The 25,213-nt window shown below is 39.8% G+C and overlaps 1 protein-coding gene across 4 annotated transcripts in view; it reads right to left on the reverse strand.

Moving 5' to 3' along the window:
- Positions 1 to 25,213, reverse strand: part of TRIT1 (tRNA isopentenyltransferase 1) — a 48,471-nt gene that overhangs the window by 13,991 nt on the left and 9,267 nt on the right. For 3 of the 4 annotated variants that reach the window (XR_004384997.1, XM_032877382.1, XM_032877381.1), the window contains exons 2-3: positions 5,995 to 6,135; positions 824 to 922 (exon numbers count right to left, since the gene is read on the reverse strand). Coding sequence is in view for 3 of the 4 variants with exons in the window: in XM_032877382.1 (XP_032733273.1) it covers positions 824 to 922; positions 5,995 to 6,135 (240 nt within the window). In the remaining variant the exon portion in view is untranslated. Of the gene's footprint in view, positions 1 to 823; positions 923 to 5,994; positions 6,136 to 16,269; positions 16,408 to 25,213 lie in introns of those variants that run through there. The other variant, XM_032877383.1, reaches the window with a different exon arrangement.

The following is a 25,213-nucleotide window of genomic DNA, read 5'->3' on the forward strand; positions in this document are numbered from 1 at the left end:
GTCAGAGGGAGAAGCAGACTCCCCATGGAGCTGGGAGCCCGATGTGGGACTCGATCCCGGGACTCCGGGATCATGACCTGAGCCGAAGGCAGTCGTCCAACCAACTGAGCCACCCAGGCGTCCCGGTTCAGAAGTAAATTTAATTCAACAGTTCAACAAGTACTGCAACAGTGTATATGTCAGGCACTCTGCTAGGAGTTCGGAATATAGAACAGAGAGAAACCAGAAGGTCCTGCCATAGAGTGAAAGACAGACGGTAGAAATTTCCAATATACTGTGGTAGTGTGGTGAGGCCACAGCACACAAAGGAGGACTTCCTGCTCGGGGAAGTACTAGGGTACCTGCTTCCTTGTCAGAAGTACAAACACAAACCAGGGCTAACACATCTGTATTAACATATTCAGGAGTCTAGTCTTCTCAGCAAGTGGCCAGGGTGGACCAGGACTGCCCACACATTACAGTCTGCAAAGTCTCACCCTATGCAATAGCATCTCCGTCAGAAGGGTTAGTGTTAGACATCTCACTGATGTACAGATTGTTAAAGCCAAGAAATGCTGAGTCAGACTGATGTACTGTTAACTTACATGAAGATGCTAATTAATTCACAGAGGAGCATTTTTCCCACACACGGCCCCTGCCCTCAGGCCACCCTGGAGGAGCACACTTCACATATGGAGGTGGCATTTGCTTCAGAATATTAAGTAAGAAAATTACAGTTGCTGAGTTTAAGAAATAGACAAGAGTCAACCTTCCTCCCACTAAAATTAGCTGGCAAGAAAGAGGAACCCATTTCCTCAGTGACTTACAAGTGAACTAAACATACCTTAGTATTGACAAGAACTTTCCAGAGCAGAGATTCAATGTAATAATTGGTTCCTCCCACGACAATAGGAATTTTGTGTCGGGCAAATATATCTTCAATGTGAATGTTAAGAAAGACATCACAATATTTAGTATCAAGAAGAGCATCCTGACTCACTTGGGAAGGAGGTATTAGCAAGAAACCACATTCATTTACTCGTCTGGAGAACAGAGGAGAAAGGGTGGAAACCAAGATGAACTGATATCCGTCTTCACTGTTTCCCATGAGTTCTCAGAAGCATTTCCTATTTGTTCTAGAGGGACTTGCACAAACCATATACAGATGCATGATGGTAATTCCTTCCAGTTCTAGAAATTTCTAGGCCTTGCTGCTAAAATTCAAAGCTTGCTGGTATTCCAAATCAGTTTAATGAGCACAAGCCCAAGGGCTCTCAGAGAACCAAGTGTTAGCTGCTCAGGAAGCCACCACGGTGACGTCCATTGTGGGACTGCCTTCTGAGATAAAATACAAGTTGGTTTCTCTGTGCTATGGTTCTCAGTCAGAACTGACTGACTCAGTCAGTCCCCATCATTATGTGGTAGTACTGCACATTTCAGCCCCACTTGAGACTCCACCAGATAAACTGAGAAGCACAGATTCCAAGGACAAATAGATCTCAATTACCAAATCCAACTCTCTGACAACTTATCCAGCCTGTGCTTCAGTTTTCTCACCTGTAAAATTCTCCTGAATTCTAAGGAGCATTAAATGTGACAAGGCACATAAATCCCCTACCACGATGCCTGAAATATTTGCTTTCAATTGAGTAAGCACTGAATTAACTTGAGCCACTATTGTTTTTATATCCCGGCTATTTTGAATTCTTCTCTTTAGAATCCCTGTTGAACAGATAATTATCTGCTTTATGAAGGGCTTTGCTTCTGAGGATAATTGATAAAAAGAGACTTTCAACCTAGACAAAGACTCATTTATGCATTTCTTCCCTTGCCAGCCTATCTGTGGGCACAGAGACAGATGACCTCTTTTCTACCAGAAGCCCACGAACCCCAAGAAGTTGGGGTGGGATGAGAAGAAAGCTGTTACCAATCAAGGATCTTAAAGAAGAAACATTCTTTCTCTATTTGTTGTTGTTGGTTTTTTTTTAAGATTTTATTTATTTGAGAGAGACAGGGAGAGAGCGAGAGAGAGCCTGGTGAGGGGCAGAGGGAGAAGCAGACTCCTTGCTGAGCAGAGAGCCCAATGCAGGGCTCCATCCCTGGATTCTGGGACCATGACCTAAGCCAAAGGCAGACACTTAAGCGACTGAGCCACCCGGGCACCCCTCTCAATTTGTTTTTTAAAAAGAGAAATACTATATTCCTCCTCTTAAGTACAGGGAGCATACAATTACAGTAAATGTAACATAAATTCAAATATATACCATGATTAACAAAGGGAACAGGAGCAAGGGAAGTAAAAAGGGAAGGGGAAAATGGTGAGATGCCAAAAAGAGAGAGAGTGGAAAAGAGGGAAGGAGATGGGATAGGAGATACTTGGTGGTAAAAGGTTTAACTTGTTTGCCTAATCCATGAAACAACTGTGATCCTGGGCAAAACCTTTCTCTCTGGGCCTCTGTATCTAAACCTTACTTAGCCTGTCAAATCAAGAAGGTGAACTGGATACTTCTTAAGGTACTTTCAGTTCTGACATTCTGATTTTAGGTTCTTACCTAAACTCAGAAATCTCCAATTCTGTAAGGGATGGGTCATCCCTTACTGCCCTCTGAAAACACCATTTTCTATCAGCTCTTTTTGAACAACCAAATCTTCTTAAAGCAACAACATACATTTAGTGATATGTTTTAATATGCCAAGGGCTTTCATATATATTATCTCACCTGATACAACTGTCTCATAAAGCAGGTAAGGCAAGAATTATCTGCATTTTTTATCTCTGCCTATTTGATAGGCAAAAAAATATGATCTCATTATTTTGATTTGCATGGCCTTAACAGCAAGGCTAAAAACCCTTTTTCATGTTTACCATCACTTGTATTTCTTCCTTTGTGAATTACTACTCAGGCCCTTTAAGTATTTTTCATATTGATTCATATGAGTTCTTTATATATTAAGGATATTAACCATTTGCCTTTCCTATGTTACAAACGTTTTTTCCTCTGGCCTGTAGTGTTTCTTAATTTTGTTTATAGTGGGCTAATTTTTTTTAAATTATAAAATATTCAATACAAATAAAAGAACATATGTAAATTATGAAGCTTAATAATAAACATATACTCATGAGCCCAATGTAAAAAAGGAGTATTACCAATTCTTTTGAAGCTTGTATGTATTCACTCCCATCCCAACTCCCTATTTCCCCTCTCTGTGGGGAAACCTGAGATTTGCTATCCTGAATTGTCTGGTTTTCTTATCATTCCCTTGCTTTTCTTTACATTATTCCTTATGTGTATATAACTCCCTCAAAAATATATTGGTTAGTTTTGCTTGCTTTTTTTTTTTTAAGATTTTATTTATTTATTTATTTGACAGAGAGAGTCTGAGAGAGAGAGAGCGTGCACACACACAGGCAGGGGGAGCAGTGGAGGGAGAGGGAGAAGCAGGCTCCCCACTGAGCAGTCAGCCAGATGTGGGGCTCGATCCCAAGACCCTGGGATCATGACCTGAGCTGAAGGTTCAACTGACTAAGCCACCCAGGCACCCCTGTTTTGCTTGCATTTTAACTTTTATGATAAATGGTATGAATGTATACGGTATGAATGTCTATAATTTCTCACATTTTATTGTTTCTGAGATTCTTCCACATTGACTGCTGCATGTAGGTACAATTTACTCATTTTCACTGCTGAAAAAGTACTTATATGAACAAAGCAAATTTTATACATTCTTCTGTAAGTAAAAATTTAGGTGTTTGTTTTTGCCATTAAAAGCAATGCTGCTATGAATGACATCTATCACCTATCTCACATGCTTGGCAAGGTTACTCTACAGTAGATACCTAGTTCTGGTTGATATATATTCCTGCTGACACAAATTCTTAATTTGAATATACTGGAAGCTAGCTACTTTTGTTTAAAAAAGGCAGGGGGTGCCTAGGTGTACAGTCAGTTGAACATCCATGACTCTTGGTTTTGGCTTAGGCCATGATTTCAGGGTCCTGGGATCAAGCCCCATATAGGATAGGGAGTCTGCTTGGGATTCTCTCTACCTCTTCCTCTGACCCTCCCACTCGTGCTCTCTCTCTCTCAAATAAACAAATCTTACAAAACAACAACAACAGCAACAACAAAAACAGGGGTGCCTGGGTGGTTCAGTCATTAAGCATCTACCTTCGGCTTGGGTCATGGTCCCAGGGTCCTGGGATTGAGCCCATGTCGGGCTCTCTGCTCAGCAGGAAGCCTGCTCCTCCCTCTCCACTCCCCCTGCTTGTGTTTCCTCTCTCACTGGGTCTCTGTCAAATAAATAAAATCTTTAAAAAAAAAAAAAAAAAAAACCCAGAAGGTTATGGAGATGGATGGTGGTGATGGTTGCACGACAATGTGAATGTATTCAATACAACTGAACTGTACACTTAAAAAACGGTTAAGTGGTAAATTTTGTGTGTATTTAACACAGTAAAATAAATGAAAAAATTGAGTTAAAAAAATCCATTAAAGTAACTTCTTTAGAGGGCCGCCTGGGTGGCTCAGTTGTTAGGCGTCTACCTTCGGCTGGGGTCATGGTCCCAGGGTCCTGGGATGGAGCCCCACATCGGGCTCCCTACTCGGTGGGAAGCCTGCTTCTCCCTCTCCCACGCCCCCTACTTGTGTTCCCTCTCTCGCTGTGTCTATCAAATAAATAAATAAAAATTAAAAAAAGAACTTTTTTAGTAACTGTGTATCTACAGAGTCCTTCCCTACTCGAAAATCACGTAACTACTCAATTATTATCCCATTTGTTTTAAAGTTTTAAAAATACATATATTTAACTCTGAAATCCATCTGCAATTTATGTCATACATAATGAGGTCATGATTTTATTTTTTCCAAAAAGAATAGCTGTCCCAGGAATATTAACTACTGTATTCTCTATTGTTTTAAATGCCACCTTGATCATAAGATAAATATATATAAACATTTTAATTTGTATCTGAGTTTTCTATTCTGTGTCATAAATTTGCCCAGCATAAGTTCAATACTATTATAATTATTATGAATTTTCCTCGTATCTTACTATCTGGCAGTCCAAATTTTTTAAAGCAATCCCTATACCCAACATGGGGCTTGAGCTCACAAACTGGTGATTAAGAGCTGCATACTCTACCAACTGAGCCAGCCAGCTACCCCATCTGGAAGCCTGGACAATTAAAACATAAGGACAATCCCCCCCTTATATTATTCTTTCTTCAAAATATACTGGTGTTGAAACTAATAGAACACTATATGTTAACTATACTGGAATTAAATTTTAAAAAAATAAATAACAAGGGGCACCTGGGTGGCTCAGCTGGTTAAGCGTCTAACTCGATCTCAGCTCAAGTCTTAATTTCAGGGTTGTGAGTTTAAGCCCTGTGTTGGGCTCCATGCTGCACGTACAATCTACTTAATCAATCAATCAATCAATCAATCAAAGATCACTGATCACAGAAAAAAAAATCTTCTTTTTGCTGTCCTCCCCCACCCAATAATCCCTATTAAATTCTAACTGTAACTCCACTATATTTGTAAATTGATTCTGTATCCCCATTTAAACGGTAGGAAACTGAAGATGAGCTGGGTAAATGTTCTACCCAGTAAAATTCACTTGGTCCAAAGAGGCAGTTCTGGGACTAGAACACAGATTTTCTAGTTCCTAAATCAGTGTTCTCTCCACTAAAACAGCTTCTCAAATTTTAATATGCATATAAATCACCTGGGACTCTTGTGAAATGCATATTCTGATTCAGTAGTTCTGGAGTGAGGCCCAAATTCAGCATTTCTAATAAGCACCCAAGGGATGGCTGGTGCTGCAGTCTGACAACACTCTGAGAAGCAAGGGTACTGTATCTTTTGATCCATATAGTTCTGCTGGGGGTGCTGCCTACTGGTTCTTCTTAAGTCTTGGCTTAGAAGAAACTGTCACTGAAATGAAAACTTCTTTCTTGGCTTGGACTGCCTTGCACCCACCAAACCTAGTTGCTGTCTTTCCTAAGGATATCAGAGCAGTTGCCTTGTTCCTGAAATCCACAACTGTGTAATTTGTCACGAGAGGATCCACAAAGCTGATCATGTGGTGCTGGCACATTCTCTGCTCTTGGGCAGAAACCTTGTTGGTGATGATGTCTAGGCCTTCATAAACCTAGGGGAAAGAAAATAGGCATGAAAAAGTCACCTGCCTCCTTAAAAGGCACACTTGCCCTCCAGCCAAACACGTGACTGACCCAAAGCCACAGGGTAGATGTGTCCTAAGCCTACCTGTTCAGAGCACAGCAGACCCACAAAAACCTAAGACAAAGGAAGCAGAAGAAAACAGAACATTGACTTTCTTATCAAATAGTAGCTATTAGCTTAGACTTCAAGATAAAAAGTGTATGTAAATCAATGCTCAACTGAGAATTCTGCAAGATTAATTGGAGGTTCTTTAGGCTTAAAAATGGGCAGATTGTTTTATTTATTGTACTTATCACAAGTCTCCAGAAAGGTAACATTTTGCATTGCTCATAGTTCTACTTCAAATGCTTAGGTATTTCTTGGATTTAAATGGATCTGAGAGATTTTTTAGAATCTTGGCTCCATTTATAGAGAAGTGGCCTATTTACAAAGATACATATAAAACACACACATACACACTTTGAAGTCAGAACCCCTAATACTGCTGTACTCTAATGGAAACATTGTGATCTAACCAAATTACTGCTTCAGGGGGTCAGCACATGCAGTCTAAATACTTAAAGGCAATATCCTGTCTGTAAGCTCTTGATCTGCCAATTCAACTAAAAAGTTCAAATGTACTTCTAAATGCAAGGTCTCAGATGGAGAACAGATCTGAAAATACTAGTTTGGAAATAGGGATGAATGCTTTGAGATTAAATGTTCTCTCTGTAATCACTGATTCTACAAGGGAGCATTGAATGAACAAATAATAAGTTCCATAGAGCCCACAAAGATGTTAAAAGCATTTTTTATCTCACATTTCCCTTTACTTACATGAGTGTCGATTAAGTACAGTACAGTATAATGGTTAGGAGGAAGGACGCTGGCGCCAGGCTGCCTCAGATCAATTCCTAGCTCTGCCGCTTCCCAGTTCTTTGTACTTATGGAGTAGTCAGTTACTAACCTCTCTCTACCTCAATCCCTCATCAGTAAATGAGGATAACAGTATCTATCTCATGGGGTTGTTGTGTGGATTGAGTTAATATATGCAAAGCACTTAGTTTTTGCCTATCACACTGCATACACTATACAGGATCATTAAGTAACTACCTGTATTACAACCACTACTACTATCACAACGCAAGAAGAATGGGAAATAAGTTTAATGTCATTATCACTCTGAAGCTTCTATGCTCTTAATGACCACGGTTATTTACCCAACAAGAATATAAGCTATCTTCAAGTAAAAGAAAATTGTTAATTAGTAAAATAGTGCACAGAAGAAATATAAAGAGCCATAGGGAAAGAACCAGCTCTGCCTTTAACTCTTAATCTGCACTTGACAACAGACTTGCATTCTCACACCCGAAAACTGATGGAATCTTAAATCACAGGGTGTTCTTTTTTGTACATCTTGAATAAGATGTCCTCCTAACATTATAAAGTGCTGTAGCACATACTGTACATTGCAGGCTTCCGCACAAATTAAGAAAATTAAAGGAAGGAAAGGAGTTAATAATTGCGTGTTATGGGTGCCTAGGTGGCTCAGTTGGTTAAACGTCTGCCTTCAGCTCAGGTCACAATCCCAGGGTCCTGGAATCGAATACCATGTCGGGCTCCCTGCTCCATAGGGAGTCTGCTTCGGTCTCTGCCCCTGATCCCACTCATTCTTTCAATTTCTCTCTCAAATAAATATGTAAAATCTTAAAATTTAAAAAAAAGGAAAAGGCATAGTTGAAAATGCCCAGTTACCATTCCCCACCTCCAAAAAGCCAAAATGTAAACATCTCTACCAGTAAATCCTATCAGATATATACATCTGTAGATAAAATTTCATCCTGAGTCCTGCCTTTATGTGTATCTTCTAGAACTCCTAAAAATGGTAAGTTTAGGGCGCCTGGGTGGCTCTGTTGGTTAAGCGACTGCTTTCAGCTCAGGTCATGATCCTGGAGTCCCAGGATCGAGTCCCGCATCGGGCTCCCAGCTCCATGGGGAGTCTGCTTCTCTCTCTGACCTTCTCCTCGCTCATACTCTCTCTCAAATAAATAAATAAAGTTTAAAAAAAAAAAAAAAAGGTAAGTTTAAATAAACACATTAACATAAATCAAACAGAGGTAAGCCCAGAACAAGGCTCACCTTATTTATTAAAGGAAGTGGCCTACTGTACTGTTTATGATATATACAAATGCCAACAAATAATAGAAAGAAGGAAAAGTAATTAATGGTTTAAAGAAGAAAGGAGTATTAAAACTAGACATCGTCTTGCTCACAGAGTTAACAAAAACTGTAATACACACCAAAGTACTACATCTTGGTTACTAGTGTAAATTGTCCTTTTTTTTTTTTTTTAAGATTTTTTTTTGTTTTTAAATTTATTTGACAGATCACAAGTAGGCAGAGAGGCAGGCAGAGAGAGACAGGAGGAGGAGGCAGGCTACCTGCTGAGCAGAGAGCCCGATGCGGGACTCGATCCCAGGACCCTGAGATCACGACCTGAGCCGAAGGCAGAGGCTTCAACCACTGAGCCACCCAGGCGCCCTAAATTGTCCTCTTTGAGTGATTTGTCAACTTTTCATTTCCCATACCACTGAATTAAAAGAAACTGGGCATAAAGATACGGGTGATACTAAGTGGATAACTGATGATAAAAGGATTGTTTATTTTTAGGTATCATATGGTTTTACAGTTATGTTAAAAAAAAAAAAAGGAGTCCTTAACTTTGAGGTATACACTATACTGAGGTACACATGAATGAAAATATTTTTTTAAAGAAATTAAAACCAATCCAAGGTTATGTCTATAATAATGTTGTTTCAGTCTTCCATTCTAATATGACTTCTTTCAATAGTTACTGATGTGCTGTTATGGTTGAGCTTACAAATGACTGCAACTTGTGATCACAGCTACTGTGTATTTTTTTCATTTTACCCATGAATAAATTTTTCAAAAGATTTTATTTATTTGTCAGAGAGAGAGCACAAACAGGGGGAGCAGCAGGCAGCACAGGCAGAAAAAGAAGCAGGCTCCACACTGAGCAAGGAGCCCGATGCGGATTCGATCCCAGGACCCTAAGATCATGATCCGAGCCAAAGGCAGATGCTTGACGACTGAGCCGCCCAGGCATCCCCCATGAATAAATTTTTAACAAGTGAGAAGGCAAGGGTAGGTGAAGGGCATATGTAAAGTACATCTATATCTGCATTGCATGAGAGCAAGAATGATGCTACAAAGAAATTTGTTAATAATGACACAGGAATTATGATCACTGGCTGGCTCAATCGGTAGAGCATCTAACTCTTTTTTTTTTTTTCCATTCATTTAGCCAACACATAGTACATCATTAGTTTTTGATGTAGTGTTCACTGATGCATTAGTTGCATATAACACTCGGTGCTCATCACATCATGTCCCCTCCTTAATGCTAATCACCCACTTACCCTACTCCCCACACCCACATCCCCTTCTACAACCCTCAATTTCCCAGAGTCAACAGTCTCTCGTGGTTTGTCTCCCTAATTTCTTCCCATTCAGTTTTTCATCCCTTCTCCTGTGGTCCTCTGCACTATTTCTTTTTTCCATATATAAGTGAAAACCATATGATGATTGTCCTTCTCTGACTGACGAGCACCTGACTCTTTTGGGATGGTGGGTTCAAGCCCCATGTTGGGTGTAGAGATTACTTTAGGAAAAAAAAAAAAAAGAATTATGATCACTGAATGAAAGGCAGAACAATGGTGCAAGTAAAATTTGCAGTAACATTCATAACATTAAAATTTTATGGTTATAGGGGCACCTGGGTGGCTCAGTCAGTCGAGCAACCGACTCTTGATTTTGGCTCAGGTCATGATCTCAGGATCCTGGGATCAAGCCTCATGTTGGGCTCTGTGCTCAGTGGGGAGTCTGCTTGAGGATTCTCTCTCCCTCTCCCTCTGCCCCTCCCCTTGCTCTCACATTCTCTCTCTCAAATAAATAAATAAATCTTTTAAAAAATTTATGTTTATTTCCTGCTTTTCACAATAGGGGAAAAAAAGTATATGAAGACTGGGACCCATGTTCCGATAATGGGGTAGGAAGCGCAAACTAATTGAAATAAGATCGGCCAAGTGTTCCTAACTACTGAAGTGAGGTGAGACGCACAGCAGTGCGACTAGCATTCACTCTATCTTTTTATATGCTGGAAATTTTCCCTAGCAAAAAGTTACTTTTAAAAAATCTGGGTGCGCTTCACACCTACTAAGATGGCTACTGTCAAAAAACAGAAAGTAATAATTGTTGGTGCAGATGTAGAGACATTACAACCCCTGTGCTTTGCTGGTGGGAATATAAAATGATGCAGCTATGTTTGGAAAACAGTACAATGATTCATCAAAACATAAAAAATAGTGGGGTGCCTGGCTGACTCAGTCTGTAGAGCATGTGACTCTTGATCTCAAGGTTGTGAGTTCAAGCCCCATAAAAATATAAAAAATAGGGGCACCTGGGTGGCTCAGTCAGTTGAAGTGTCTGCCTTCAGCTCGGGTCATGGTCCTGGGGTCCTGGGATCGAGTCCCATATCAGGCTCCCTCCTCCACGAAGAGCCTGCTTCTCCCTCTTCCTCTCTCTCTCTCTCTGTTTCTCATAAATAAATAATTTTTATATATACAAATAAAATAGAATCACTACATGATCCAGTATTCCACTTCTGGGTACAAACCCAAAAGAACTGAAAGCAGGGAGCTGAACAGATATTTATGCACCCATGTTCATAGCAGCATTATTCACAGAAGCCAAAGGTGGAAGCAGTCCATGTTCATCATGAATGAATGGATAAACAAAATGTGCTGTATACATATAATGGAAAATTATTCAGCCTTAAAAAGGAAGGAAATTCTGACACATACTACAACATGGAAGAACCTTGAAGACATCATACTAAGTGAAATAACCCAGAAACAAAAAGACAAATATTGTAGGATTCTACTTATATGACATAACTAAAGTAGTTAAATTCTAAGGCAGAAAGTAGAATGGTGGTTGCCAGGGGCTGGGGCAGAGAAGAATGGGGACGTATAAAACAGGTACAGAATTTCACTTTGGGAAGACCAAAAAAGTTCTGGAGATGGAGGGTGATGATGGTTGGAGAACAATGTAAATGTGTGTAATGTATGGTAAAACAGTAAATTTTATGTCATGTATATTTTACCACATATAGTTTACCACAACAAAAGACTTGGAAGACAGAGTTTTTGGTATAATAAGAAACCAGCGAATATTAGCAATGAAATGAAATTTTCAAAACTTTGTTGAATTTTTCAATTCTTTTTCTTTTTAATTTTTTTAAGAGGCTTTATTTGTTTATTTGAGAGAGACGAAGAGTGCATGAGCAGGGGGAGCAGGAAAGGGAGAGGGAGAAGCAGACTACCCGCCTGAGCAGGGAGCCCAATTCGGAACTCGATTCCAGGTTGCTGGGATCATGACCTGAGCCAAAGGTAGACACTCAATGGATTGAGCCACCAAGGCACCCTCTAAATTTTTCAATTCTTTTTAGTATATACCCAGAAATGGAATTGCTGGATCACATCATAACTTTTAAAATTACTGAGAGGACTAGTAATGTTCTATTTCTTGAACTGAGTTTTGATTACACAGGTATTTTCACTTTTTGGATAACTTACTGAACTGTACAGTTAGGAATTATTCATTACTTTAGCTTTTATTTTTAAGGAATCTCTACACCCAAAATGGGGCTTGAACCTATATCCCCAAGAACAAGAGCTGCACACTCCCCCAACTGAGCTTGCCAGGAGCCCCATGAATTATGCATTTTATGACATACATTATTTATCAATTAAAATCATACCACCCAGACAAAAAACAAAAACACAACACATTCTACACATTTGCACTAAGGATAAATATCTAAACAAATGCAGAAACCAATCAATTTTATAAATGTCACATTTGGTCCATATAGGTATTTACATCGTAAATCCCACAGCTGGGCTTATCTTATTACCTGGTCAGAAAACAATACCCTACCAGGTTTGTAGCTGATTGCCTTATATTTTCCAGCTTCAATTATAGTTTCAGTGTGACTCCACCTATCAGTCAGCCAGCCCTGGGTGCTAGGAAGAGCTTAAAGGATCTGTTTTATCTTCTAAAGCCAGCATGTCACTCTCTTCCATTTCCTATTCTCCCAGAGAACACCTGTGATCTGCGTACACAGAAATGACTGGAAAAAATGCTTCTCTCTGCAGAAATCAGATTTTTGTCAATACTAAGGGAACTCTGACCTCTTTGTAAGGTCTGATAACTGAAATACTCTGAAAAATTACAGGTTTCACCTACTTAGCCAGTTATCAACATAACTGACTTATTTCAGCAAACATTTACTGAGAGTGTAGCCTATTATGTGCCAGATATTCTGCAAGATGTTAAGCATTCAAAGAAGATTAAAAAAGGGTCCCTGTCCTCTAGGATTCTAGGCTAGCAAGAGACACAGATACAAATAACTACTATAAAGAAATAAATGATATAAAATTTTGAGAGATAATAAAGTTTGACTGTAATCATCTTCTTTAAATCTCATAACCACTAAGCATTTAATGTTCTAGATATTTAACTGGGTACTAGAAGGAAATATGCTTCTGTCTCACCTCTATTGAGAGTTTATTTCCAGAATGAAAATGTTCTGGAAAAAGGCCACAAATCTGAAATAACCCGGACTCGCCAAATCAAGGAGCTAAAGTGCCCAGAGGCACTAATCAAAGTGAGTGAAATTTACAACAGAGACCTAGAGGAAAACCTGCAGAATCTAGAGCTGTGTTATCAACCAGAAGTAAATTGTCCACCAGGGGACATTTGGCAAAGTCAAGAAACATTTTTGGCTGTCACAACTGCAGGGGTGGAGGTGTGGCTGGTATCTAGTGGGCAGAGGCCAGGGATGATGCTAAACATCCTACAATGCAAGGAACACCGCCCACCAGACACACACACAACCAAAAATTATCCAGCCAAAGAATGTCAACAGTCCTGAGGTTGAGAAACACTGATCCAAAGAAATTCTACCTTGGAAAAACTCCCCCAAATCTTTAAGTGTACAGCTAAAGATCACTCATGTAAGGCTCCATCCCTTTATGGTTGTCATGCTGTAGGGTGGTCCTACTGGGTTTGTTAATCAGCAAAATCCTGAGCACTGGGCAGATCATGGAGCTGTGTCTGAGTGCAGGTTGGCTACAGTGCCCAACACTGCTATCTGCAAAAATGAGGAAAAGCTGCCCACCCCCCCATTTGTTTTTCTTTCCTTCCCCCTTTTGACTTCATTTCCTTCCCAATCCAAATTAGATCCTGAAGTTCTTCAATCACTTCCTTGCCTCTATAAATTACATCTGCTCTGAAAACCACACTCACAGATTATTAATCAATACAATTACCTATCTTCTCTGCTAACTGCTCCCCTCTGCTCCATGGATATCTTACTCCTTGAGATCACTAATGAACCCCGACTGTCAAATATTAACACTCTTCTACTAAGCTTTCAAAACACATTTAATGGAAAAACCAACAATCTGATACCACTCGACTCTCTCATAAATCATTCTCATTTGGAGTTTCAATGACAGCAGTCTCTCCAGTTTTTCTCCCTATCTCACTGGCCCTTCCTCAGTTTCCCTACTAAAGCCAACCACTGATGTATTAGCAATACCTCTCATGGTAACAATAATGAGAAATGTCCAACCCTATGGTGTCTGCCTGCCATTTCTATACTCTGAACTGTCGGACAATCATGGTTTCTATAACCATTTTTGTGCTAACTCCCAAAATCCATATCTACAATCTAGTTCTCTCTTGATGCCAGACCTGTATTTTCAACTGTCTAGTGGACATTTTCATCATCGTTGAGAGGCATTTAATATAGTGAAGTTGTTAACAGTAAAGACTCTGGAGCCATGTTGCCTGGATTTAAGTCTTGGCTCCACTACTTATTAGCTATGTAACCGTGGGCAAGTTAATGAACTTCTCTGTGCCTCAGACTTTATTTGTAAAGTGAGGCTCGTTTTAAACCTAACCTCAAAGGGTTATGATGAAAATTAAATAATTAATACATGCGAAGAATATGTACTAGGGCCTGCCCTATAGGAAGCAGTCAATAAATGTTAGTTATCATCCGCAGCAGCAGCAGCAGCAGCAGCAGCACTCCAGACACCTGTAACCTGCTATGTCCAAAACTGAACTTACCTTCCCAGGTGTATTTGAGTAACCACGAGATAATCAAACGAAAAACCTTGAAGTGATCCTTTATCTCTGTATCCCAATCTCTCCCCACATTTCCAATCCTTCAACTTTTGTCCATACTTGTTCCTAAAATGATCTCAAAGCTCACCATCACCACTTCCTCATTACTTCACTGCCATTACACCATCTGAAGGCTTCGTGATTTCCCCTACTAGACTGTTCATTCCATCAGCTTCCTCGTTGATCTTCCCACCTTTACTATAACCCCCCAAATTATGCCCACACTGCAGCTTGGGAGCTTTCTAAAATGAAAATCTGATCTCATTCATCCCCAAACTCTTTAGCATCCACCTCCTGATGAAAGCCTGCTTTGAGATCACTTCTCATTCCTACTCCTTGTGTGCTTGTCCTCTGTGCCCCTACAGTATGCTGCCTTTACCTATATCACAGAAGTATTTTAAAGTCAGGTATAGTAAGTTCTATCTCCATTAGACTACAAGTTCCAAGGGAAGAAACTGGGTATTTTATCCCTAGGCCCAACACCTAACATGGTACCTAATGATACATGGAGTATACTCAACAAATATTCCATGCCTGAGGTAGAGTGCTAAATCCTATGTTAAAAATGTCACATCCTATGATGTTACGTTGGTCTGTATTTTACCAATGAGGAAATGAAAACTTAGACACGTTATGTATGTAACCTTCCCAAAGTCACACAGCAAGTTAGTGGCAGAGGCAAACTTTTAATCCATGTCTTCTGACTTCTTATTGTTCTTTTCCCAGCATGTTCCTAATCTCCATTCTATACAAATCAGCTCTGTGACTTTGGGAAGTTAGCTTTCTTTCCTGGAACCTCAAGCTCCTTATTTCTTGTATTAATTGTAATAGCCCAAATTTAAGAAAAAAGAATCTTGGCATAGAATAGTAAAAGGAAAATTTATTTTTTATTTTTTTAAAAGATTTTATTTATTTGACAGACAGAGATCACAAGTAGGCAGAGAGGCAGGCAGAGAGAGAGGAGGAAGCAGGCTCCCTGTGGAGCAGAGAGCCCGATGCGATGCGATGCGGGGTGCAGGGCTTGATCCCAGGACCCTGGGATCATGACCTGAGCCAAAGGCAGAGGCTTTAACCCACTGAGCCACCCAGGTGCCTGAAAATTTATTTTTTTAAAGGATGTTGGCACTCACCAGAAAGATGATTTTCCTTTTCAATTGAAAGAATTTAAATTTGAATTTGATATTCAACTGAAGAGATGTGGAAAAGTAGGAAAAAGGTCAATCTCTTGCTTAACTTTTCTTTCTTAATAAAAGAATGATTTTTTAAAAATTTAACACTTTATTAAGAAAGAATGAACTAGCTGCAGGAACATCATGGCAGGCAACTACTCCTTTTACCTTAGTTTGGCCGAAGTTCAACTGCAGACATGCTGACTAAATTAGGCAGATTAAGATGTTCAGAAAGCAGGAGAACCTGTACCTAATATGTTCAGTCAGCCTGCTGAGAGGAGTGGTTTGGAAATTATAGTCCAGATCATGACTTTTACTCTTCCAATTGTTATCCCCATTTAAGAGAAAAGGGGTGGGGGGGTTGTGCCTGGCTGGCTCAGTTGGTGAAGCATGCAACTCTTGAACTCAGGGTTGTAAGTTCAAGCCCCACGAATGGCATAGAGATTACTTAAAAATAAAACCTAAACAAAAAAAAAAAAAAAAGAAAAGAAAAAAAAGGAAAGGGGACTAGAATCTTAATAGAAGGTCATGCTTCTCAAACTGAGAGGTGCATACATAGTATACTTACTATGCATTCTTCAAGAGCACCAATCTAACTAAATGGTAAAAAGAACATGAAACATTTTTACATCTAAATAAACATAGATCAGGGCGGAGAATGCAAAATTGGCACGTACTTTTAAGTTAAAGCATGAGAAACTCTGCAACGAAGAGCGTCTGCTGTGGCTGCTTGGAGGTCTACCTGCAAACCCTGGCGAAGAATGGTTATAAGGAAATTCAAAGATCATGGACCCAGTCCAATCACTTAAAATTTTATACTTGAGAATATGGAGGCTCAGAAAGCTTCCCTGGACATATAACTGACTGGGACCAAAAACAACTAAAGCCTTGAGGCTCTGCCTATAACACAAGCTGTTTCTGCTGCCTCTTACCAGTAGAATTTTTATCCCCATTTGACTCTGGTCTGTTTGTTTGCTTGAAGTAATGAATTCTTACTAAGGTGAAATTAAATTCCAGAAACTAAGGAGAAGCCTGCTTTCATACACTGAACCCCTTCACGGTTAAAGAGTAAATGTGATAGAAAGCTAAAAATATACACAAAGACAATGCCATGTGACTATAATGCTGGGACAGAAACAAAAGGGGTCTTTTGAGAAAATAAAATTAATAAAGTTCCTCTCTGTGGTCACTTTTTTAACAGCCTCAAGATTGGCCCATTTTTGAGGGTTTCAGTGATATTTTCTTTCAAGATCCCCATGATAGAGCATATATTATCTGGAGGTCTAGGTCTAAGTTAGAGAGAGGTAGTAGAGTAAAATCGAGCCAGAATGCCTAGGTTCAAATTCTGGCTCTACTACTCAACTTCATGTTGCAGATTATTTAAGTTTCTAATTTTTCTTTGCCTCAGGTTTCCTAATCTATAAAATGAGGATAATAATAGCACCTATACTCCTCACTGGGTTATTCTGAAGATGAGAGTTAAAACAGGTAAAATATGTAAAATGGTGGCAGGCAAGTGTGGTAAGCACTATATAAGTGCTTGATATTATCTGTATTTAACTGGTGGTTAAAAAAGATTTTCCTTGCTTCTTCTAAGTGAGACCTCTGGCTAGGGTTTGAAAGAAGGGAACCACAAAACACCAGAGCTAAAAGGAGCCTTAGACACTGTGACAGACAGACACTGTATGACCCACAAAGCCTAAAATGTTTACTATCTGGACCTTAACAGAAAAAGGCTGCCCATCCCTGATCTAATCTAATCAGTTCTCCTCCCTAATATAGCCAAAGAGGAAACTAAAGCCCAGGGAGGGCAGTATCCATTCCCAGGTTATGAAGTGAGTTAGGGGAAAAGCTGGGCGGGCCTAAAACCCAGTTTCCCCAGTGAGTAAAACTGCCTCTCAGGGCTAAAGAGGCTAAATGAAGACCTCAGAATAAAGCTGTAAATTAGGAAAGAATATCCACACCTGAAGAGTTAAGCAAATCATCTAATTCTAATCAACGGGCATTTACTGAATACTATAAGCCTGGGAACCAATGTTTTTTAGTGCTCTCCAGGTGACTGCAATATGCACCTGAGAGCGAGAACCACTGCTATGAGAATTGTGCAAGGCACTAGCAAGATGTAAACCAAAAAAGGAGAGTAGGAAACTGACTGGATAGCTCGGTAGCTAACCAAGAGTACCAGCCCCGACAATGTAGAATCCCTTATTTCCTCTGCTACATCATGTGTAGGGGACCGCAAGGGAAGAGCAACAGGCACAGTGAAGGCAAGGACGTCTTGGATATACCTTCATTCACACTAGAACGTCAATAATATTTTTTAACCACATCTGTAAGTTCCAACGGTTCAACAAATTATAAATCTATTACAACATTCTCACTTTTTAAAAACAAGCTCTATGCCCAACATGGGGCTTGAATTCACAACCTCAAGATCAGAAGTTAAACTCTCTACTAACTGAGCCAGCCAGGCACCCCTATAACATTCTCTTTCTAAAAGAATGTTAAAACCAACTTGTACTTCTAAAAAAGTGTACAAGAACATACAAATTCAAAACATTTATGACAAGACATCTGGGTGGCTCCGTTGGTAAAGCATCTGCCTTCAGCTCAGGTCATGACCCCAGCATGCTGGGATAGAGTTCTGCATAGGGGTCCTTGCCCAGCTGGGAGCCTGCTCCTCCCTAATGTCTGCCTCTCCCCCTGCTTTTGCTTCACCCACCTCCCTCTGATAAATAAATAAATAAAATCCTTAAAAAAATAACAAAACAAAACATTTATGACCCAAAAAATCATACAAAAGACAAATATGACCAACTGAAAAAATACTTCCAACACATGAGTCTGCACAAAAGATTAAAACTTAACAATACACAAAGCCTCTTACAAATCAATAAACACAAAAATGAAAACCACTATATAGACGTGGACACACACAGGTATGAGCAAGACATGCAAAAAAGAAAAACACAAATGGCCAATGCACGCTTGAAAAGAAAATTAACCTAAGAAATGAAATTAAAATGAAATCCACTTCTTGTTTACCAAACTAACAGCAATGAAAAGACAGGTAACACACAGAATTGCAAGAGTAAAGGAAAACAGACATACCACTGGTGCAAACTTTCTTGAAAGCAGTCTGACAATATGCATCTAAATACAATGGGCACCCACTCAACAACAAAAAGACAACCAACCCAATTTAAAAATGAGCATAAGGGGCACCTGGGTGGCTCAGTGGGTTAAGCCACTGCCTTCGGCTCAGGTCATGGTCTCAGGGTCCTGGGATCAAGCCCCACATCGGGCTCTCTGCTCAGCGGGGAGCCTGCTTCCCCCTGCCTCTCTGCCTACTTGTGATCTCTCTCTCTTTCTCTCTGTCAAATAAATAAATAAAATCTTTAAAAAAAAAAAAAAATGAGCATAAGACCAGGCACCTGGGTGGCTCAGTTGGTTAATCTCAGGGTCCTGGGATCCCCAATCAGCGGGGAGTCTGCTCGGCTATCTGCCCCCCTCCCCTGCTTGTGCATGTGTGTGCACCCACACCCACACTCTCTCTCAAATAAATAAAATCTTTAAAATGTTTTAAAAAGATAAAAATGAGCACAGACCTAAATAGGTATTTCTCCAAAGAAGATATACAAATGGCCCCTAGGAAATTGTAAATCAAAACTACAAAGCAATACCACTTTTATACCCAGTAGGATGGCTATATTAAAAATAAAGGGGGAGGGTAACATTGGAGAAGAGGTAGAAAACTGGTACCCTTATACATTGCTGATGGGAATGTAAAATAGTATAGCCATTGCATAAAAACAGTTTGGCAATTCCTCAAAAAGTTAGACATAGAATTACCATATGACCCAGAAATTCTACTCCTACAATATATACTCAAAATAAGTGAAAACGAGTGTGTACATGTTCACAGCAGCACTATTCTTAACAGCCTAAGGTACTACTGCCCATCAACAGATGGGAAAAATTGTGATCTATACATACAATGGAAAATTATTCAACCATAAAAAGGAATAAAGTACCAACACGTGCTATAAGTGTAAGTGAGAGAAGCCAGACACAACGGACTATATGATCCCATTTATATGAAATATCCAGAATAGATAAAATCTCTAAAGACAGGGTCGCCTGTGTGGCTCAGTGGGTTAAGCCTCTGCCTCCGGCTCAGGTCATGATCTCAGGGTCCTGGATCGAGCCCCGCATCAGGCTCTCTGCTTGGCAGGGAGCCTGCTTCTCCCTCTCTCTCTGCCTGCCTCTCTGCCTACTTGTGATCTCTCTCTGTCAAATAAATAAAATCTTAAAAAAAAAAAAAATCTCTAAAGACAGAAAGCACACTGGTGGTTGCCAGGGACTTGGGGGCAAGGAAAAATGGGGGAGTAACTGCTTAGGGAAATGCAGAATAGATGCTTAATGGGTATGGGGTTTTCTTTTGGGGGTGGTGGAAATATTTTGGAACTAGAAAGAGATGGTGGTTGTACACCACCGTGATATACTAAATGACACTGAATCATTCCATTTTTAAGTAATCTCTACATCCAACGTGGTGTTCAAACTTTATAACCCTGAGATCAAGAGTTACATGTTCTACTGATTAAACCAGCCAGATGCCCCTGAATCATTCACTTTAAAATGGCTGATGCTGGGGCACCTGGGTGGCTCAGTGGGTTAAAGCCTCTGCCTTCGGCCTAGGTCATGATCCCAGGGTCCTGGTCCGAGCCCTGAATCGGGCTCTCTGCTCAGCGGGGAGCCTGCTTCCTCCTCTCTCTCTGCCTGCCGCTTCTCTGCCTACTTGTGATCTCTGTCAAGTAAAAAAATAAGATCTTAAAAAAAAAAAAAAAAGTTAAAAAAAAAATAGCTGATGTTATGTGAATTTCACCTCAATAAGAAAAATAATGTAAGTAACCTCTAATAATCTTAGAAAATTGGAAGAAGGGGGGGGAAGGTAATGTGTACATCTTCTCATCCAGTATTCCTATTCTAGGAATTTATCCTGAAGAAAGAATCACACAGTCCAAAAAGATATACGCGTGAAGATGTTCATCTCAGCATCATTTATTATAGCAAAAAAACCCCTCTAAATCTCCTTCAGTAGAAACCTAGCTAATAACAATACACCTATAAAATAGACTACACAGAGATTAAAAACAGAGAAGTAGAAAGTTGGAGAGCTTACACTATCCAATTTCAAGATTTAATATAAAGCCACAGTAATTGGCAAAAAAAAAAAAAAAAAATAGACACACAGATCAATGGAAAAGAATGCAGCCCAGCAATAGACCTGCACAAATATAAACTGATTTTTGACAAAAGTACAAAGGCAATTTAATGGAGAAAGGACAGCCTTTCAAAAACAGTGCTGGCACAACTGGACATTCATAATATCTCATACCCTATACAATAGTTTATTCAAAATAGCTCATAGACCTAAATGTAAAATACAAAACCACAGAATTTTTCTTTTTTTAAATAAAACTTTAAAAAAAAATGGTGAGAAAATCTGCATGACCTTGGGTTTGGCAATTTTAGGATAGGAAATCAAAGACACAATCCATTTAAAAAGAAAAAAGAGAAATTGGACTTAGTGAAAATTTAAAACTTTTGTTCTGTGAAAGACACTGAAGAAAATGAAAAAATAAGCCACAAAGCAGGAGAAAATATTTGCAAATAACATATCTGATAAAGGATTTGTACCCAGGATATACAAAGAACTCTTAAAAGTCAGTAAGACAAACACACCCCCAAAAGATCTAACAAACACTTCAAAGATACACAGATGGCAAATAAGCATATGAAAAGATGCTCAACATCATTAGCCTTTAGGGAAATGTAAATTGACCACCAAGAGATACCAGTACACACCTATTAGAATTGCTAAAATTAAAAAAAAAAAAAAAAAAAAAAAAAAAAAACAAACCTGGAGGGAATACAGGAAGAACAGAAATTCTTATTCACTGCCGGTCAGAAAGCAAAATGGCATAGCCATTCTAGAAAAAACTTTAGTTTTTATTTTTTTTTTTAAGATTTTATTTATTTATTTGACAGACAAAGATCACAAGTAGGCAGAGAGGCAGGCAGAGAGAGAGGGGTAAGCAGGCTCGCTGGGAGCCCGATGTGGGGCTCAATCCCAGGACCCTGAGATCATGACCTGAGCCAAAGGCAGAGGCTTTAACCACTGAGCCACCCAGATGCCCCAAAACTTTAGTTTTTAAAGTTAAACCATCAGCAGATGTCTGTAACAGCACAAAGGAAGTGCTAACAACTTGATGTCCTCTCATAGGTGAATGGACATACTAGGGTAGGCACATCCGTACAATGGAATGACACTCAGCAATAAAGCATAATGGACTCATGCAACAACATGGGAGAATTTAAAAATGTACTTTGCGGGGCGCCTGGGTGGCTGTCGGCTGGGCATCTGCCTTTGGCTCAGGTCATGATCCCAGGGTCCAGGGATAGAGTCCTGCATCAGGCTCCTTCCGCAGCAGGGAGCCTGCTTCTCCCTTTCCTTCTGCCCGTGGCTCCCCTTGCTTGAGCTCTCTATGACAAATAAATAAATGAAAGATTTAAAAATAGTAAATAAAAATAAATAATATACTCTGCTAAGTGAAAAAGTCGGACCCCAAAGGGCTGCATATTGTATGACTCCACGTACACTACATTCTGGAAAAGGCAAAAGCATGGCAATAGAAAACAAATCAGTGGTGGCTGAAAGTCAAGATAGGTAGAAGAGCTGACTACAGAGGCCACGCAAGGCAATTTTTAGAGTGATAGAACTGTTCAGTATGGTACTGTAAAGGTGGGTACCTGACTGTATTTATCAAAACCCATAAAACTGGGGCACCTGGGTAGCTCAGTCGTTAAGCATCTGCCTTCGGCTCAGGTCATGATCCCAGGGTCCTGGGATCAAGCCCGGCATCTGGCTCTCTGCTTGGCAGGAAGCCTGCTTCTCTCTCTCCCACTTCCCCGGCTTGTGTTCCCTCTCTCACTGTGTCTCTGTCAAATAAATAAACACTTAAAAAAACAAAACAAAACAAAACAAAAAAAACATAAAACTGTACTCAACAAAGAATGCACTTTACTATAGGCAATTCTTTAAAAAAAAAAAAACAAAAAAAAACCAGACTGTCTGGAGAATCCCAGGATAGAATACAGACTGCAACAAATGAATCTATTTGTATTACAAATGTATAGCATGACTTCACTGAAGGGCAGTGGAAGGGAGAAAAGGAGCTTACCTAAGTAACTGTAAAACGTTCTTATGACTGGATACTATAAGGCCAAAATGAGCAAAAAGAACTACACACAAACATTATACCTAATTGGGAAGTTTGTTTCTCACCTAAGTAACTACTGCAAACTACTATACAGGTTGTACAAACTGGTAAATACATTATAGACAATGAGAACCAAATTTCTTACTCTCTGAGAAAGAAGTCACAAATGCGCAAGGAAAGAAACACTAGAGTGAACCTTGTGGTGCCACAGTAGAGTCAGAGATACTGGTATAAACCCATGTTTATTTTCATATATAAGCAGATACTGACATAAACATAAGAGGTTTGTGTACACATGGAGTAGTGCACATATATATGTTTTCTAGCTTAAATCCTCTCCCCTTCAGTGTGGGCTAAACTTAGCACCTCATTTCTTTCTTTCTTTCTTTCTTTTTTTTTTTTTTTTGAAGATTTTATTTATTTTTTTTTTGACAGAGAGAGACACAGCAAAAAAGGCAGAAGCAGGGGGAGTGGGAGTGGGAGAAGCAGGCTTCCCGCTGAGCAGGGAGCCCAATGCAGGGCTGTGCTGGGATCATGACCTGAGCCGAAGGCAGACACTTAACAAGTGACCTTAACACTTAACACTGGTGCCCCAGCAACAGCAACTCATTTCTAACAAATAGAGTACAGAAAGGGACTTCACAGTGGCGAAATCTGGCACACACATCCCAAACTAAATGATCAAGGTTAACATCACCAGAAATAAGTCATACTGCCATCATGCCCTGATATGATGTAATGAGAAGGGTACTTCACCTCTGTGGTACGCTTTCCCAAAATCTGTAATGCTAGTGTAATCCTAAGAAAGCATCAGACAAACCCAAATTGAGAAACAGTCTACAGAAGAGCTGACCAGTAGTACCCTTCAGAAGTCAGAGACTGGAAACACCTGAGAAACTGCTACAGACTGGAGGAGCCAAAAGAGACACGATGACCAAAGGCAACATGGAACCCTAGACAGGATCCCGAAAACAGAAGAAAGATATTAGTAGAAAAACTGGTGAAATCCAAATAAATTCTACAGTTTAAAGTACTACATCTATGTCAATTTCTTAATTTTGGCAGATGTACCAAGATGATATATGATGCCAATTTTAGGAGAAGTTGGGTAAAGGGTATATAAGAACTCTCTGTTATCTTTGAAACTCTTATGTAAATCTGTAATTACTTCAAAATTTAACAAACAACAATAATAATGTAGAACAGAGTTTCTTAACTTCAGTATAATATATTGATATTTTGGGCAAAATAATTCTTTGTTGTGAGGAGCTGTTTTATGCATAGTAGGATCTTTAGCAGCACTCCTGATCTCTACCCATTAGATGTCAGGAACCCACCTCCCCAGTTGTTACAACCAAAAATGTCTCCAGAAATTGCAAATGTGCCCTAAGGGGGCAAACTGACCCCAGGTTGAGACCACTGATGTACAGTTACATTAACACATAAAGAGGGCCGCCTGGGTGGCTCAGCGGGTTAAGCCTCTCCCTTCAGCTCAGGTCATGATCTCAGGGTCCTGGGATCAAGTCCCATATCAGCCCCTCTGCTCAGCAGGGAGCCTGCTTCCCCCTCTCTGCCTGCCTCTCTGCCTACTTGTGATCTCTGTCAAATATAAATAAAATCTTTGAAAAAATAAAAAGATAACATACATAGGAGCACCTGGGTGGCTCAGTGAGTTAAAGCCTCTGCCTTTGGCTCAGGTCATGATCCCAGGATCCTGGGATCAAGACCCACATCGGGCTCTCTGCTCAGCGGGGAGCTTGCTTCCCCCCCCCCTCGCCTGCCTCTCTGACTACTTGTGATCTCTGTCTGTCAAATAAATAAAATCTTTAAAAAGAAAAAAGATAACATACATAAAACCAACATAAAAACATAAAAATATCCATAACATATTGTTAAGCGGGGGAAGAGGCAAGCAAGATACAGAATATGAAATGTATGGGGCGCCTGGGTGACTCAGTGGGTTAAAGCCTCTGCCTTTGGCTTGGGTCATGATCCCGGGGTCCTGGGATCAAGCCCTGCGTTGGGCTCTCTGCTCCGCGGGGAGCCTGCTTCCCCCTCTATCTCTGCCTGCCTCTCTGCCTACTTGTGATCTGTCAAATAAATAAATAAAATCTTAAAAAATATATATGAAATGTATGAGTCAATTTATATAAAATTGGATGAACCTGAGGACATTATGCTAAGTGAAATAAGCCAGTCACAAAAGAAATATTTTTGATTCCACTTATGTGAGGTACTTAAGAGCAGTCAAAATCATGGTTAAGGTTACCTCTGGATGCTAAGACTATGGTGATATATCCTTTGTACTTTTCTGTGTTAATCTGAATTTTTTTCA

Source organism: Lontra canadensis, unplaced genomic scaffold (assembly GCF_010015895.1).
Source record: "Lontra canadensis isolate GAN:19392208 unplaced genomic scaffold, GSC_riverotter_1.0 scaffold60, whole genome shotgun sequence".
Classification (NCBI taxonomy): Eukaryota; Metazoa; Chordata; class Mammalia; order Carnivora; family Mustelidae; genus Lontra; species Lontra canadensis.